Source organism: Electrophorus electricus, chromosome 18, assembly GCF_041902795.1.
Source record: "Electrophorus electricus isolate QZ-2024a chromosome 18, ASM4190279v1, whole genome shotgun sequence".
NCBI classification, from domain to species: domain Eukaryota; kingdom Metazoa; phylum Chordata; class Actinopteri; order Gymnotiformes; family Gymnotidae; genus Electrophorus; species Electrophorus electricus.
The window spans coordinates 9,909,774-9,923,137 of record NC_137514.1 but is presented as its reverse complement, the minus strand read 5'-3'; the positions used below and the strand labels follow the sequence as shown (position 1 = coordinate 9,923,137).

Below are 13,364 nucleotides of genomic sequence, written 5' to 3'. Positions count from 1 at the left end.
AGAGTATTTTCTCTGGCTATAGTAAACCAGTCTACCGTGTATGTGAATATGCATATATGAACCATAGGGGTGTCATTCTGTAGAGGGTTGGAATTTTGATCATGAATAACATTCTTCTAATTCCCCCTCTAATCTGAGCCAGCCATCATCTTGTCCCAGGCATTATGTAATCTGTGCAGTATATGTACAGGCAGGTATGTAGGTGGCTGGAAGAAACATCAGCTGTAGGTTCATTACCAGTGTTCATGTTTACATTAACGCCATTGCTGGTTTAGAACTCTAGGAAGTATCTCCAGCAAAGTAATTATTTCCTCAACACACAAACTGTCAATTATTCCCTCCAGACAGTCACAGGCAGGTCAACAACAATGTAGCTGACACCATTCGAGAGGGATCAACAAGTAAGCCCCTCTTTCTGTCATGCGGGTATATAAGCCCTGGGGGAACATGCTGTTCATGCACAGCTCTTTGTACCTGCAAGCCCCACAAGGCTCTCACTAATACACCTGTACTTCTCAAGCAAGGTTATTCAAAGAGCACGCCTGGAGCATCCAAGCAGCTGGACCAGAGCTAACCCAAGACTCGCCAAACATCACCTATCCAAGAAAAGGCACTATGGACATCACCATTCAGCACCCCTGGGTCCGAGACGCACTGGGCAATCCCTCACGGCTCTTTGACTGGTTCTTTGGCAGCCTGTTTGACTACGATGTTTTCCCTTACTGTGCCTCCACGATCAGCCCTTACTACCGGCACTCCTACCTGCGAAACTTCCTGGATTCTGGCTTGGGCATATCTGAGGTGAGGAGCTGGTTGGTTGCAGCCTGAGAGGAGAAGCTTTCACTGCTAGGTGTGCATGCAGTTAATGGTTGACTATGCTGGTTGAGGATGCCTAGGCTAAGAGTAGGCCAAGATGTGTTTAGGAGAAAACAAGTGGATGAAACTGGTTTTTCAGGCTGCTTTTAAGAGAAATCTAAATATTTATGCAAATTTTCTAATAAATTAACTTGATTATCAATGTTTTGGGGAAAGTGCCATGTCTTGTTCAAGTTGTGATGTAGCAGATGAAATTGAGCATGAAGTATGATATCAGGCAGAAGGTGCACTTTAAATGTTAAAAGTTGAAGCTGGCTCTTTGGCCTGGTGGTCATATTTCATATTTGCCATCTGTAAAGCCTGGTTCCACACCAGGTATGACTGCTGGTCTTTTACTTTCAATACAGTTTGGCTGTAATGCAGCTTTAGCATGTTGTCCATCTATGAATTGATAGAATGATAACAGAGCAAACGTCTAGACTGCTCTGTTGGGCACTCCAGCTGCCTCTCAGAACAAGGCTGCATCTTATATACCTCACCTTCTCTAGTCGTTTGTTCAGTGGACACATTTATAAAAACAAATGGTTTATTTCATACATTTACATCATTGTAATGCACACCAAGCTCTAGAGATCCACAACAGACTGCCACGGTATTCTTTTACTTTAAAGTGTCTCTTGTTTTCTTCTCTAGGTGAGGTCTGACAGGGACAGGTTCACCATGTACCTCAATGTGAAGCATTTCTCCCCCGAGGAGCTCAGCATAAAGGTGGTAGACGACTACGTGGAGATCCAGGGCAAGCATGGGGAGAGACAGGTGAGTTAGCCTTAATGGTCACACTGGTGCACAGGTCCCTCTTTTTGTCCATAAGCAGCTGTGGTCTCCTCATTTAAAAAATGCTCCTCTGTCGTCCTGAGCCATCACTTTTTCTGCAGATTGTTCCATTTGGTTCGAATCACCGCCTAATGCTTCTCGGGTAAATTCTGCATGCGCTGGGTTTCAAAGAATTGGGTCTGGCAATATTATTTTGCTAGGGATGATCAGTTTTTTTGGTGTGTTGTCCATGTCTGCGTATGCCAGAGAGAGGAGAGCAAGGTAAAAGCAGGGAGCTGGGAGCTTGGCTCACAGTCTTAAGGGGCTGAGCTGCAAAGCAGGTGCAGCAGCCTACACTGTGTCTCACTCTCAGGACAGCATCTTCTGGAGGGTGGGCATGTATGTCAGCATGACTGCGGAAAAGTGGATGAGTCTCCAGCAGTCAACAATCAAGGAACAATGAGTTGGTGACAAATCTGCTGTCTGATAACCAAACCTCAAGGAAAACGTGTTCACTCATTTCCCAGGTACAGATGTTCCTCATTAAAAGGCCTGACATGATGGCGTGATATTTGACATCATGCTGGGCCGTAAGGCAGTAAGTGCAGCTGCGATCCAGGATTCCAGCTGGGCTGGATTATGGCATGTGATATCAACCCCAAAACATTCACGGCTAAGGTTTACTCCAGGGAGTTGGTGAAAGGCAAGATTGTAGATACCTTGACATTTTCCTATTGATCCACGGCATGTGTTTCTGGATACATCCTCCCACATCTCTCTGCTGCTCAGACTTTTTCATTAATTCATCATTCATATTCCGATATACTCCTCCGTCTCTGATTCCCCCATGTCCATATCATTTCTGCTCTGTGCACATGGTTTATATGCCCTTCAGGTTGGGTGGAAATGAGGGGAAATCACTCGTAATGTTTATGCCAGATTGACGTCATGCCGGCATCACGGGAAGGTGTCCCCAGGGGGCACCATGCACAAGTTCCTTAGCTGTTCCTTAGAAATGTTCCTTAGCTGGTGACACCATGCATAAAATGATGCAAAATGGTTCTTAAAACAGCATTCCATGTACTGGAAGATCTTATATAGTTAATATTGGATCTGTTCAAATAAGGAAAAAAAATTGCAAAATGAGCATGATGCTTAGATGTCCTCAGCAAAAGTTCTTGTTTGCATTAATTAAACACAATATTAAAAATGGGTGTTTTCACCTTTCCTCTACTTCACAGAATCTGATGTCATTCTCTCTCTCCCACGCAAAATGAAGGATTTTCAAGGGGAAGCTTCTTGTATCAGATCAGGCCACATCTGATGCAACAAAAGACAATAGACTTATTATTCCTGCTGTGTGTGTGTTAGCATATGTGACATCTGAATGCTCTTATCTCTAAACTGAAATGCCACTGCAAGATTCTGAAGCACCTCATCCCTCTCCATTATATCCCCAACACTGTCTCCAAAAATCCCCTATAATCCACCAGGCCTGCTTCTCCAACACCCACCACCCTCTCCTCCTTTCCACCCCTGTCTTCAGGACAACCATGGCTACATCTCCCGTGAGTTCCATCGCCGCTACTGCCTGCCCTCCAACGTGGACCAGTCAGCCATCACCTGCACCCTGTCGGCCGATGGCCTTCTCACCATCTGCGGGCCCAGGACCAGCAGTCGCGAGAGCAGCCGTGGTGACCGCAGCATTCCTGTTTCCCGCGAAGAGAAGAGCAGCTCAGCGCTCTCTTCCTAGATGGGCTGCCACCTGCAGGAAGCTTCAGCCCCTGGCATTGACTCGAAGCGAGGGGTTGCCCTCAATGTATATCCAGCCTGATGCTCTCTTCAGAATATTAGCTTTAAAAACTTTGTCAAGGGTTTTTGATTATTAGACTAAAGTGAGGAACAGATCAATAAGGGCTGATTGGGGTTTCCATTCTGAGGCAACCAATTGGAAGGTTGTTTATTATAAACCTTTTATTTTCTACTCGACAACAATCTCAAGGATCATTCACTTAAACTCAAGGGTTTATCCTGATCCCTTCACCACTTTAGTAGAAGCATGTGCTGAATTTAGTGCTTAAACAAAGATCCTTTCAATTTAGAAACATGTTAACTAATAAAGGTGTGATATTGGCCGTTTCTGAGCGAGAAGACATTGATGGAAAGGAAGGAGGTTGGATTAAAATTAAAAGTCTGTTGTTATTAAATAGGTTTTGGATCCATAAGAGGCTCCATCACATCACTTGTCTTCCTGCCCATGTCTGCTCTTTTCTCACCCTATCTATTAATGTCCCTTCTTCCATCTAGCCCTGTTGTGAAGAGTGTACTAAAAATTAGACTGTAATAAAGTTAACCAAGAGGCAAAAATCGTCTGTCTTTTGATGCAACTCTATCTTCATTTTTAAAATGTTCTTATTTGTGACTAGAGACACCTGATAACTGTCAAAGTAGATTTGTCTTGGGCCATGAAGCATTTTATATATTGGACCAGGAAGTAGTTTGTAAGTCTGTAAGAGAAGTGATGCACAGTGACGGCAAATTTTACTGTCTTCATATGAGGATGTAGGGTCTCATGAGGGTGCATTTTATATATACCCACCCCTCCACAGCAGCCTGATCACATGATACTAGCCATTGTAACACATCTTTTATTTGTTGCCCACTGCTTACATAGGACACAGACCTACTTAAAGCACTATTTCCTTGGGTTTCTAAGGACAATAACACCTTATAATGGCAATACCACCTTCACAAAGCGTTTGTACAAATGCATTTATTTTTATTCATTTTCTTTTGTCCTGTAGTCAGGACAAGAGGATACACGTCATCGATTCTAGTCGAGGAGTACCTTGAAGGCCATCTGTTCATGAAGTAGACGTCATTATATTGAATGAGAGAAAGGATGTAAATGTCACAGACCTTGTCAATGGAGCACTAAATGTCACACTGATGGAAAAGCTTGAATTGGACTGCAGTCTCACTTAATAAAGAGCTGAGATGTAAACAGCTGTCTCCTGTATGACATATCATTGTAAAAACTGACATTGTACTGCCAAACTGATCTTCTCCTAATTGTCACAGCATAGCATTGGTTTGTAATGAAAATGCACATTGTAACACAAGATGATGCCTAAATTCCTATAAAATAGGTGAGGAAGTTCCTATCTTGGCTAATTTTCTGTAATGAATAACACAAGCAGTTAAATATCTAACATTATGTTTATTCAAAGGATCACCAAGGTATTCAGCACCACTGCCATGTGTCTGCAGTGCTATAATATGCATGTTCAGGATGAATAAATTCACAAAATGTGAAAATATAACCATGGAAATGTCCCTGTGTTCAAACTGATGAATGATCAATCATACATTAATCCGTCATCCTGAGAGGAGTCTGAAGGTGTGATGGGGCTTTGAGGTGGATCTCTGGATATTCCAGAGCATAGTCCGGGTGTATGAAAACCAGAGCTGTAGGTAGATGGAGAGTGTGCTGCTGGATAGGTGTAATGGGAGGTGGAGGAGGAGGTGGCCCTTGTAACAACTGCTGCTGATGAAGATGATGATCATGATAAAGAAGTTGGTGCATTCTGTGTGAAGACAAAAACCAGCAGCAAAGCATTCAATGATGTCCTCAAACTAGTCATACAAAAATAAAGAAAAACCCTTGAAAATCTGACATGAATTACACCTTAAACATTACAATAAGATAATTTAGAATCTATAATGTAGACAAATGTACAAATGATATTCTAAACACAACACTCAGTAGTCAAAAATTTTCAGTAGTCAATTTGAATTTCATTTAGACTTTTACTGGAGTTATGATTCACAGATTAACTGAAATTCAGACATTCAGGCAATGACAACTTGCTGACAGGCAACATTCACTCTCATTGACACTCAACCAGTGAAGTCTTAGTTGTGTCCTGCCAAAGCTCTTACGTTTGATAGTCCTGAATGCCTTCTGCTGGTGTGTAAAGAATGTCCCATGAGTGAGCCTGTGCTGGATAGCCAGGCAAAACAGGCGCTCCTACAGAACCACTGGCTTCCTGAAGGGTGTGTGCTGGAGTCCAGATATACTGTGCTGGTCCACAGGCTTTGTTCAAACCTGGCTCACCTTTTGCCCAAATTTCCTTCCTCAATTGGTGAAAAGCCCCAAGACCTACAAGAGACATGAAGAACAGAAATCTCTGATCATAATTTTTGAGTAATTATCACAGCCAGATCCTTTATTCATACTTAGATCAGTAACCTTCTCAAAGTGTCTCTTTATTCTCACAGTAGTAACCAAAAGTAATAGAGCAACCAAAAGGTGAGCTACCAAACTTTTGGTAGTAACCAAAAGTAGTAGAGCAATTGAGAGGCAGACACAAATGCTAAAAGGAGTGGGCAAATCCAGAATCAGGGTCATTTGAACAGTCCAGGATCAGGGCACCAGTCATTTTAACAGTCCAGGGTCAAGCAAAACAAGGAAAGAAAGAACAGGCAGACAACTGAAAACAGGCTACAGGGAAAAGGGCTAAAGAATGCAGAAGAAGAACACGACAGAGCTAATACCAGATATAACCGACAGAGGCATGGACTAACAATAACCAGCAAAACACTAAGGAATACACAGGCTAATAACCAAGAAACAAGGAACATGTGAAGCTAGTGATGGGAGGGAAAACCAAATGAGGGGTGGAACAAACTGAAACAGGAAGCAAAGAAAAATAAAAACACGAGACAGGGTTACCACTGAGATGAGACACTAGAAGGAGCCAATCATGACACCAAAGATATCACCTTGTGTTAGGGAGGTGTCAGAGACTCTTCTATCCTCCTGGAAACCGGGACTCTGGAGACTATTCTGGAACCTCAGGACAGATGAAAGAGGTGAAGGATCTCTTACTGACATCGCTAAGATTGGGAGCTGTTCCTGGGCTCGGTAGAGATCTGGACCTGCTACTGAAAGGACATGGGCAGAAGTGAAAGATGCGCTGGAGTTACGGGAGGACGGGCAGGGCGAGGACCTTGGGCAGCTGTCGGAGGTAGTGTCGTCCCCCAGATCCACCACAATGCCTGCATAGACAAAATGTCAGGCTTCCTGTGGGATTTTAAAGGCCATGGACTGTGCAGTCAAATAAGCACCCATCTCTGGGAAAAAGATTTTAAAATCACTATGACTCCTGACTTTGGACAAATTATTAAATTCTGATAACTAGTTCCAGTCTACTCACTTGGTGGGTGGCTCACGGACATGGAGCATGGGACCTCAGAGACGGTGTGCCTGCATATCTTCCACCTGGACTTAGTGACAGCTGAGAGAGGCAGATGCTCCGCCTCTTTCCCTATGTCTTCAGCCCCTGCCTCCTCGCTAATTCCAGTGCAGAGAAGGCTGCTGGGATATGCAGAGTTTATGTGATGGGGGATGGTTGGCTTCATCTCTACTAAAAGCTCAATGGAGTAAGCAGGCTCTTTCGACTGATCCTGAGTCTGTTGGATTTGCTGTTGGCCCTTGGACATTCTCTCCAGCAAGAGCCAGTAGATGGCAGAGAAGTGGTTGTAGCTGCTATTCTGTAAAGACTAGGCAATCAGAAATGGATTATCTGTAGGTGCCGTAATTACAGTATGTATAAGACCGGCTAGACATAAATGAATAAGTCTTATTGTTCAACACTGCAGGTGTTAAACAAGACTGGTATTTTTTGCCTGTCTAGAACTCTAAATTAAATTAATTTTTCAAATAAAATCATCCCACACTGATATCACTATTTCATATTATTAGACAGGTTTTCTTGTCCTCACTGAATTCTAGCAAACATTCCAGTTTGTAATGCACTTTGGAATTATCTGGTACTTGAGCACCCTGTTTGTAAGGCTTAACAAGGTTTCTGCTTTGTCCACACCAACATAGGAATAAACTGCAAGTGCATTACAAAATGATATGTTACTAACGTCTGTTGTCTTCTGCTTGTCAATGCCCATCTCCTGCATGAGTCTTAGCACTAGCTCGCTGTAGTGGTCCATCCGGAGGTATCCACTGGGGCAGGGGTTGCTGGGACAGGCCTGGCTCGCCTGCATCCAGCTGTGCTGCCGGATCTGGGCGATGCTGATGCGCTTGGCTGGGTCCACTGCCAACATCCTGCGTATCAGGTTCTCACACTCTGGGGAAAAGCAGGACATCTTAGTGTCCTTCAACAGTTTTGCACATTCCATCTTAGCTGTGTGAGACCCTGCACCCACTTAGGAGGACTCTGGAATTTAGAAATACGCCCTCATACATGGATATGGTATTTTTGACAAAGTGTTATTTGTTTAAAAATGTTGCTTTTTTAAGTTGGTTGAGTTATCAGTTAACTTCACCATATATTTAATTTCACTGTTCTTGTGCAGTGACAATAAACCTATTCTCTCTCTCACTCAAAATGCTACTAGTTACAAATGGCAAGGAGAAATGAAAAATGCAAGAAACAGCATGTTCCAAGAGGTGTTTAAGTTCATTCACTGGGGCCTTCTAACTCTCTTGAAAAAGAGATCCTGAGAAATCAAGGGTCCTCAGAACGTGTCCCTGGTATGCTGTTTGCCAGTGAAGACCACCAGTCACAGCTCTGCCTACCCTGTGACATGAAGTAAGGGACCGCAAAGCATCCCTGGGTGACACGTAGTTTCAGGGCAGGAAGTTTAGTCTCATCAAAAGGCAAACAGCCACACACCAGTACATAGAGAACCACTCCTAGACTCTGAAAGTCAGAGAAGATGTAGTTATGTGGAGGTTTTTTTTTCTGAAGGTCCCTATTCGTACATCTTTCCTAATTCATATCATAACATTATCACAACACTGCAATGCAATTGGCTACATGCCTATATACTATATGTGAATAAAGTATTAGTACTACAACAGAAAAACAAACACTAATACCCCTCATAAAACCCACAAAATGTAAGAACATAGCATGTCTTGTATTACAAGTGAGGTTGTTCCTAGGCATTTACCCAAATGTCTAGCTGGGGTCCCTCATACTCCCTCCCCTCGAAAACCTCTGGCGCTGCGTAAGGGGGACTTCCACACCAGGTGGACAGAGGCTCACCAGGTGTGAAGAAGTTTCCAAAACCAAAATCTGAGGCACACAGAAGGGTGAAATTAGCAGGGAATATCTCACAAATATACAACAAAGGTATTGAAAACTGTGCCCTACAGTTCCTCATCTGCTATGTCCAGTTCCGTTCACTCAAACACAGAATCATTATCACATTATCTGGTTTCTTTTCGCAATGCTTTAATTTATATGCCAACCCTGTGGTCCCCTACCTGCCAGTTTGATGTTCATGTTATTGTCGAGGAGCAGGTTTTCAGCTTTAAGGTCTCGATGCACAATGTGGTGCTTGTGGCAATACTCCACAGCCAAGAGGATTTGCCAGAATGTTCTACGTGCATCCAGTTCACTCAGGCGACCATTGGAAGCGAGATAGTCTTCAGAAAACAAATGGACATAGAGAAGAGGTATTCAAGGGTAAGGATGCCATGGTAGCTCAGGGGTTAAGGTACTCAATTTATAATCAGAACATTACCAGTTCAAGTCCCACCACTGCCAAGTTGCCACTGTTGAACTCCTGAGCAAGGCCCTTAAACCTCACTTGCTCAAGTTGTATTCAGTCATAATTATAAGTCACTTTGGATAAAAGTATCATGTAAATAATGAGATATGTTTCTGACTGGCTTGTAAGAACTTTGATTTTCTCTCTCACACACAATGATTTTATGAAAAAAATCTGAGCCTGATTAAAGTAGTCATCATTTATTTAATTAAGTGGTTCATGATGAGACTTACCAAATATCTCCCCATTCTTTGCATATTCTGTTACTAAGTACAACATGTCCTTGCTTTCCATAACCTGCAATACATAAGACACAAACATTGGTCAGAAGGAAATACATTTTCAGAGCATGGATAAAGGTGCTGATAAATCTTCAATTTTAATGTTGAATGACAAGCATTGTTTCTATGTTAATGCTTGACTTGCTTCACTCCTTTTCCTGTTTGTCTTTCTTCATATGTTTGTAAACAGGCCTTGGAACTCTAGATAGTGAGCTTGGAGAAACCAGTTGTGCAATGACCCAAAGTGAGGTCATCTGTTTCCTCTCTCACAAGTCCATAGAGACCCACAGTGCATGTAAGCGTAACATGAGGTGGCCATTCTGGGAAACTACCACAGTTCCATCGATTCAGAATGATGAAAGATTATGAGTTTCACCCCATCCTGAGAATAGTTATAAAGTATGTAGTTACTGAAGCTGGAGGCTAATGATTAGTGAAAACGCAGTGGGTTTGTGGGTCAGACTCCACTGCATTAATGCTAATGAGAGCTCGCAGACCTGGTAAAGTTTGATGATGTAAGGGTGGTCCAGAAGCTTCAGGATTTGAACCTCTCTGTTGAGTCTATTCATGTCTGCAGCACCCAAGCGAGTTTTATCAATGATTTTAATGGCAACCTGTGAAAATGTTAGATAAACAATTATGACAATGACAGACAATTATTGTAATAACACAGGTCACTACTTGTAGCTGAACATATGCTGCTTGTGATAAAAATACCTGTGTTTTAGTGATTTTGTGTCTTGCCAGTTTCACCACAGCAAAGTTACCCTTCCCCAGTGTACAAATGATCTCGTAGAAGCCGACCTGGAGCAGTTTACTTGGCTGATTTGAGGGGCCCTCCGACCCGTGCTCTGACAACACCACCATCATTAGCAACTAGCTGTTTAATTATTAAACAGGAGATAACATGACTTCATGTGGCTATGAGGCAAAATGCTGGAATGAATCATAAGTAAAAAACAGTAAATATTTTAAACGGAAATGTAAAATTCAACTACATGTATGCCTTAGCCTTTACAGTAGGGCATGTCAGGGGTGTCCAGCTCTGGGCCTGGAGATCTGAAGCTCTGCAGATTTTAGTACTAACACAAATCTTATCCACCTGATCCAAAGCTCTTAGTAGCATCTGCATATTATAGTCAGATCTGGTGGAATTTTTAAACTGTGCAGGCTGATAGAGCTCCAGGACCAGAACTGGACACCCTGGTCGATGTGATGTCCACGTTGCTGGGTGTGAGCCAGTAAAAGGAATTTGCTAAGCATACTGAATGGCCTCAGTGTATGAAAGGCACTATATACATATACTCGCCTTACCTCGACCTTGCATAAGCTATGAGGCTTTTGGAGTCGCCAAAGTAATGTTTTGTTTGCATAACTCTATTCTTGTGAATTTCCTTTGTACATTATATGTATTATGCACATTTTCAGTCTTTCAGTTCACATCATTCTAGAGATCTTTTTGCCCAAAGCCAATGAAAATCTGTATATTGTGATTTGTGATAAAAAATCACTACAAACTATTACTTGATATGTGTATTTTGATCAGTGACAGCTCCTAATCACCATTCTGCAGCTATTTAATGATCAGACTCTAAAGATTCCAAGATTTAAGTCTTGCATAAGTGCAGTGGACATCCTAACACTTCAAAATGGATATTTGTTTGCAATATTCTAAATGAATGAAAAGAATAAATCGGGGAATACTGCTATTGTTATTCTGTGAAAGGAGTATCAATCGACATGGAATAAGGGTTTGCCCTTCGTATTTTATGATGATTAGCTGTTTGCATGCATGTCAGATCACTTCTGAAAGCTGATTGACTTTTATTGCCAGAAGCACATCTTTGCAAATACACCTCTTAAACTGTAAGAGTACTGTGAATTACTCAGTAACTGCACTGAAACAATTATGAAAGGTTGATACAAACGTGAGAAATGAGTTTCCCTCTCTCAGCGTCCTTAAGGAGGTACTATAGCGTCACCTAAAGGCAGTTGAACACAAAAAAACACTACCACCCATCACCACCACCACTAAACCCGTAAGATACTTGTGTTAAGTTTCCTCGAAGAGAATCGTTCGTGAAATATTCTTCTAACCATTATTTTAATCTTCATGGATTTTGAGGTTGTGGATTGGGTGAATGTTATAGGACAACCTTGGAAACCATATTCGTCTGAAAATAATATATTGCAAATAGCAGTTTAGCCAAATTCAAAATACACGCAAGACTTCTCAGTTCTTCAAAATGCAGCCAGCCTTCTCACTCACGCTCAAACACAATATATATATATATATATATATATATATATATATATATATATATATATATATATATATAAATAATAGCTCTGTTATATAAAGAAAATACTGCCACATTATCTAGTTATAGTACCATCTTTGAAAACGAGCTCACCTTTTCAAAGCGTTACAATTTAAAGATTTCCATCCCCATTTATAATTTGCACGTAAACGGTGTTCCGCGAGATTAAATTCCTGCAAACTATTAGTCCATTGCTTTGTGCACCAGGTAGAACAATCGTTTTGCAAGAGTTCACTTCATGGCTATTAAATTTGTATAGGGAATTTTAATTGTTATTTTAATTCCGACTCACGGTTGTCCGCTGCTGAGCACAATCCCTTCTGAAAACTAGGTATTTGGGGACTCCTCCCCACGCCACGATACCACGACAAATTGATGCTCACTTTATTAACGTCATTCTGGCGTCAGTGGACCAAGCATGGCATGCGGCCGCTTGAGAGAATTTTCATGTTGCCAAGCAACTTATTCTCCACGTGCCGTAGGTAAGACCACCAGGACTTGATAGCCAGCCTTGTAGGTTTTTGTCTTTGTTTAGGATATGGGAGAGAGTAGGCTACGTTAAAGCTTGTTCATCATTTATATATATATATATATATAAAGTTTATAAGGAGAGTGTGGGTACCTTAAAAGGTTCACCAAGCTGAGTTAGAGAGCAGCTAAAAGATTACATACCGTGGTTAAGTATTACACTTACATCTATCAACCTACAGTGTCCGAAACCAACTCGCGTCGGTTCACAGGACACACCCACGGGGGACTGTGAACACAAACACACCCAAACACACCCTTGCTAAGAACCACTTATGTAGCTCTGCCTGAGGCGGGACTAAAAGAGATATGACATGCAGTTTAATAAATAGATAAACACAAATATCAATAACCAATTAAAAACAGCTAATTACATTAATCTCTATGCCGTACACGCCTTCAAAGCCGCTGCACTGAATAGGCTTAACATTACAAGTTATTTAAAAACATTCACGCCCTAACCATCTGCTGTATAAACCTCCTTACATGAGCTCGCATGTGCCGGTAATATCGCTTGCATGTGCCGGTAATATCGCTTGCATGTATATTAAAGCCCAGCTTTACTACCCTGACATTAGAGACAGCACACAGCACGCATGGGATCCACTGACCTATGGTAAACTCGGGGTTGCTCCCAGGAAGAACCAGGGATTTGCTAAAGCTGGAGAGGCTTTCCAGAGAAACTGTGTACGTTACTAACAGCTATAGTTTTGAATATATCTACATATCAATTCTCACACATTTCCGTTGAAAAACTGAAGGAACCAGGCCAGAGAAAATAAAAGATCCTCACATATACTTACTGAATTTCCTGACTAATCTTGTGCATTATTTCCCCGTTTATACTATATATATTATGGGTTCCTGTGTAAAGTTGAGGCGGACGCATGCGCGGAGAAGAGCGATATTTATTACGGGGAAATCCAGGATCATAATCGTTTGACCAGTTCTGGCTCATAGAGCCAATACGTAAAACACGGGAATACATAGCGAACCAAAAGGAAAGAAAACATACGATGACAGAAAA

At 41.9% G+C, this 13,364-nt stretch overlaps 2 protein-coding genes across 6 annotated transcripts; one reads left to right on the top strand and one right to left on the bottom strand.

Moving 5' to 3' along the window:
• The first annotated feature begins 461 nt into the window (after nt 1-461).
• Nucleotides 462-3,996, top strand: cryaa (crystallin, alpha A). Its single transcript, XM_027011814.3, has 3 exons — nt 462-801; nt 1,510-1,632; nt 3,176-3,996. Exons 1-3 carry the CDS (start codon nt 616-618, stop codon nt 3,380-3,382), a joined length of 516 nt encoding a protein of 171 aa, XP_026867615.2. The 5' UTR covers nt 462-615; the 3' UTR covers nt 3,383-3,996.
• A 391-nt stretch (nt 3,997-4,387) lies between these two features.
• On the bottom strand, nt 4,388-13,234 carry LOC113578523 (putative serine/threonine-protein kinase SIK1B). Of its 5 annotated transcripts, none has more exons than XM_081701252.1 (12): nt 13,141-13,234; nt 10,206-10,368; nt 9,986-10,102; nt 9,441-9,504; nt 8,921-9,082; nt 8,605-8,729; nt 8,228-8,351; nt 7,567-7,775; nt 6,849-7,194; nt 6,415-6,690; nt 5,572-5,791; nt 4,388-5,216 (listed from the first exon to the last, which is right to left on the bottom strand). In XM_081701252.1, the coding sequence occupies exons 2-12, from the start codon at nt 10,356-10,358 to the stop codon at nt 5,000-5,002; spliced, it is 2,013 nt and encodes a 670-aa protein (XP_081557378.1). In that variant the 5' UTR covers nt 10,359-10,368; nt 13,141-13,234; the 3' UTR covers nt 4,388-4,999. The 5 variants fall into 5 exon arrangements, with proteins under 5 accessions (XP_081557378.1, XP_026867623.2, XP_035390898.1 ...); XM_027011822.3 differs by lacking the exon at nt 13,141-13,234 and adding an exon at nt 11,903-13,131; XM_035535005.2 differs by lacking the exon at nt 10,206-10,368 and having other exon boundaries at nt 13,141-13,202.
• Nucleotides 13,235-13,364: the final 130 nt, after the last annotated feature.

Coding starts and splice junctions, on each gene's coding strand:
- cryaa (XM_027011814.3), top strand. CDS start 616: ATGGACATCACCATTCAGCACCCCTGGGTCCGAGACGCACTGGGCAAT. Junction 802..1,509: donor CTGGCTTGGGCATATCTGAG/GTGAGGAGCTGG, acceptor TTTCTTCTCTAG/GTGAGGTCTGACAGGGACAG. Junction 1,633..3,175: donor GCAAGCATGGGGAGAGACAG/GTGAGTTAGCCT, acceptor CCCTGTCTTCAG/GACAACCATGGCTACATCTC.
- LOC113578523 (XM_081701252.1), bottom strand. CDS start 10,358: ATGATGGTGGTGTTGTCAGAGCACGGGTCGGAGGGCCCCTCAAATCAG. Junction 8,730..8,920: donor CATGAACATCAAACTGGCAG/GTAGGGGACCAC, acceptor TGTGTGCCTCAG/ATTTTGGTTTTGGAAACTTC. Junction 8,352..8,604: donor GACCCCAGCTAGACATTTGG/GTAAATGCCTAG, acceptor TCTGACTTTCAG/AGTCTAGGAGTGGTTCTCTA.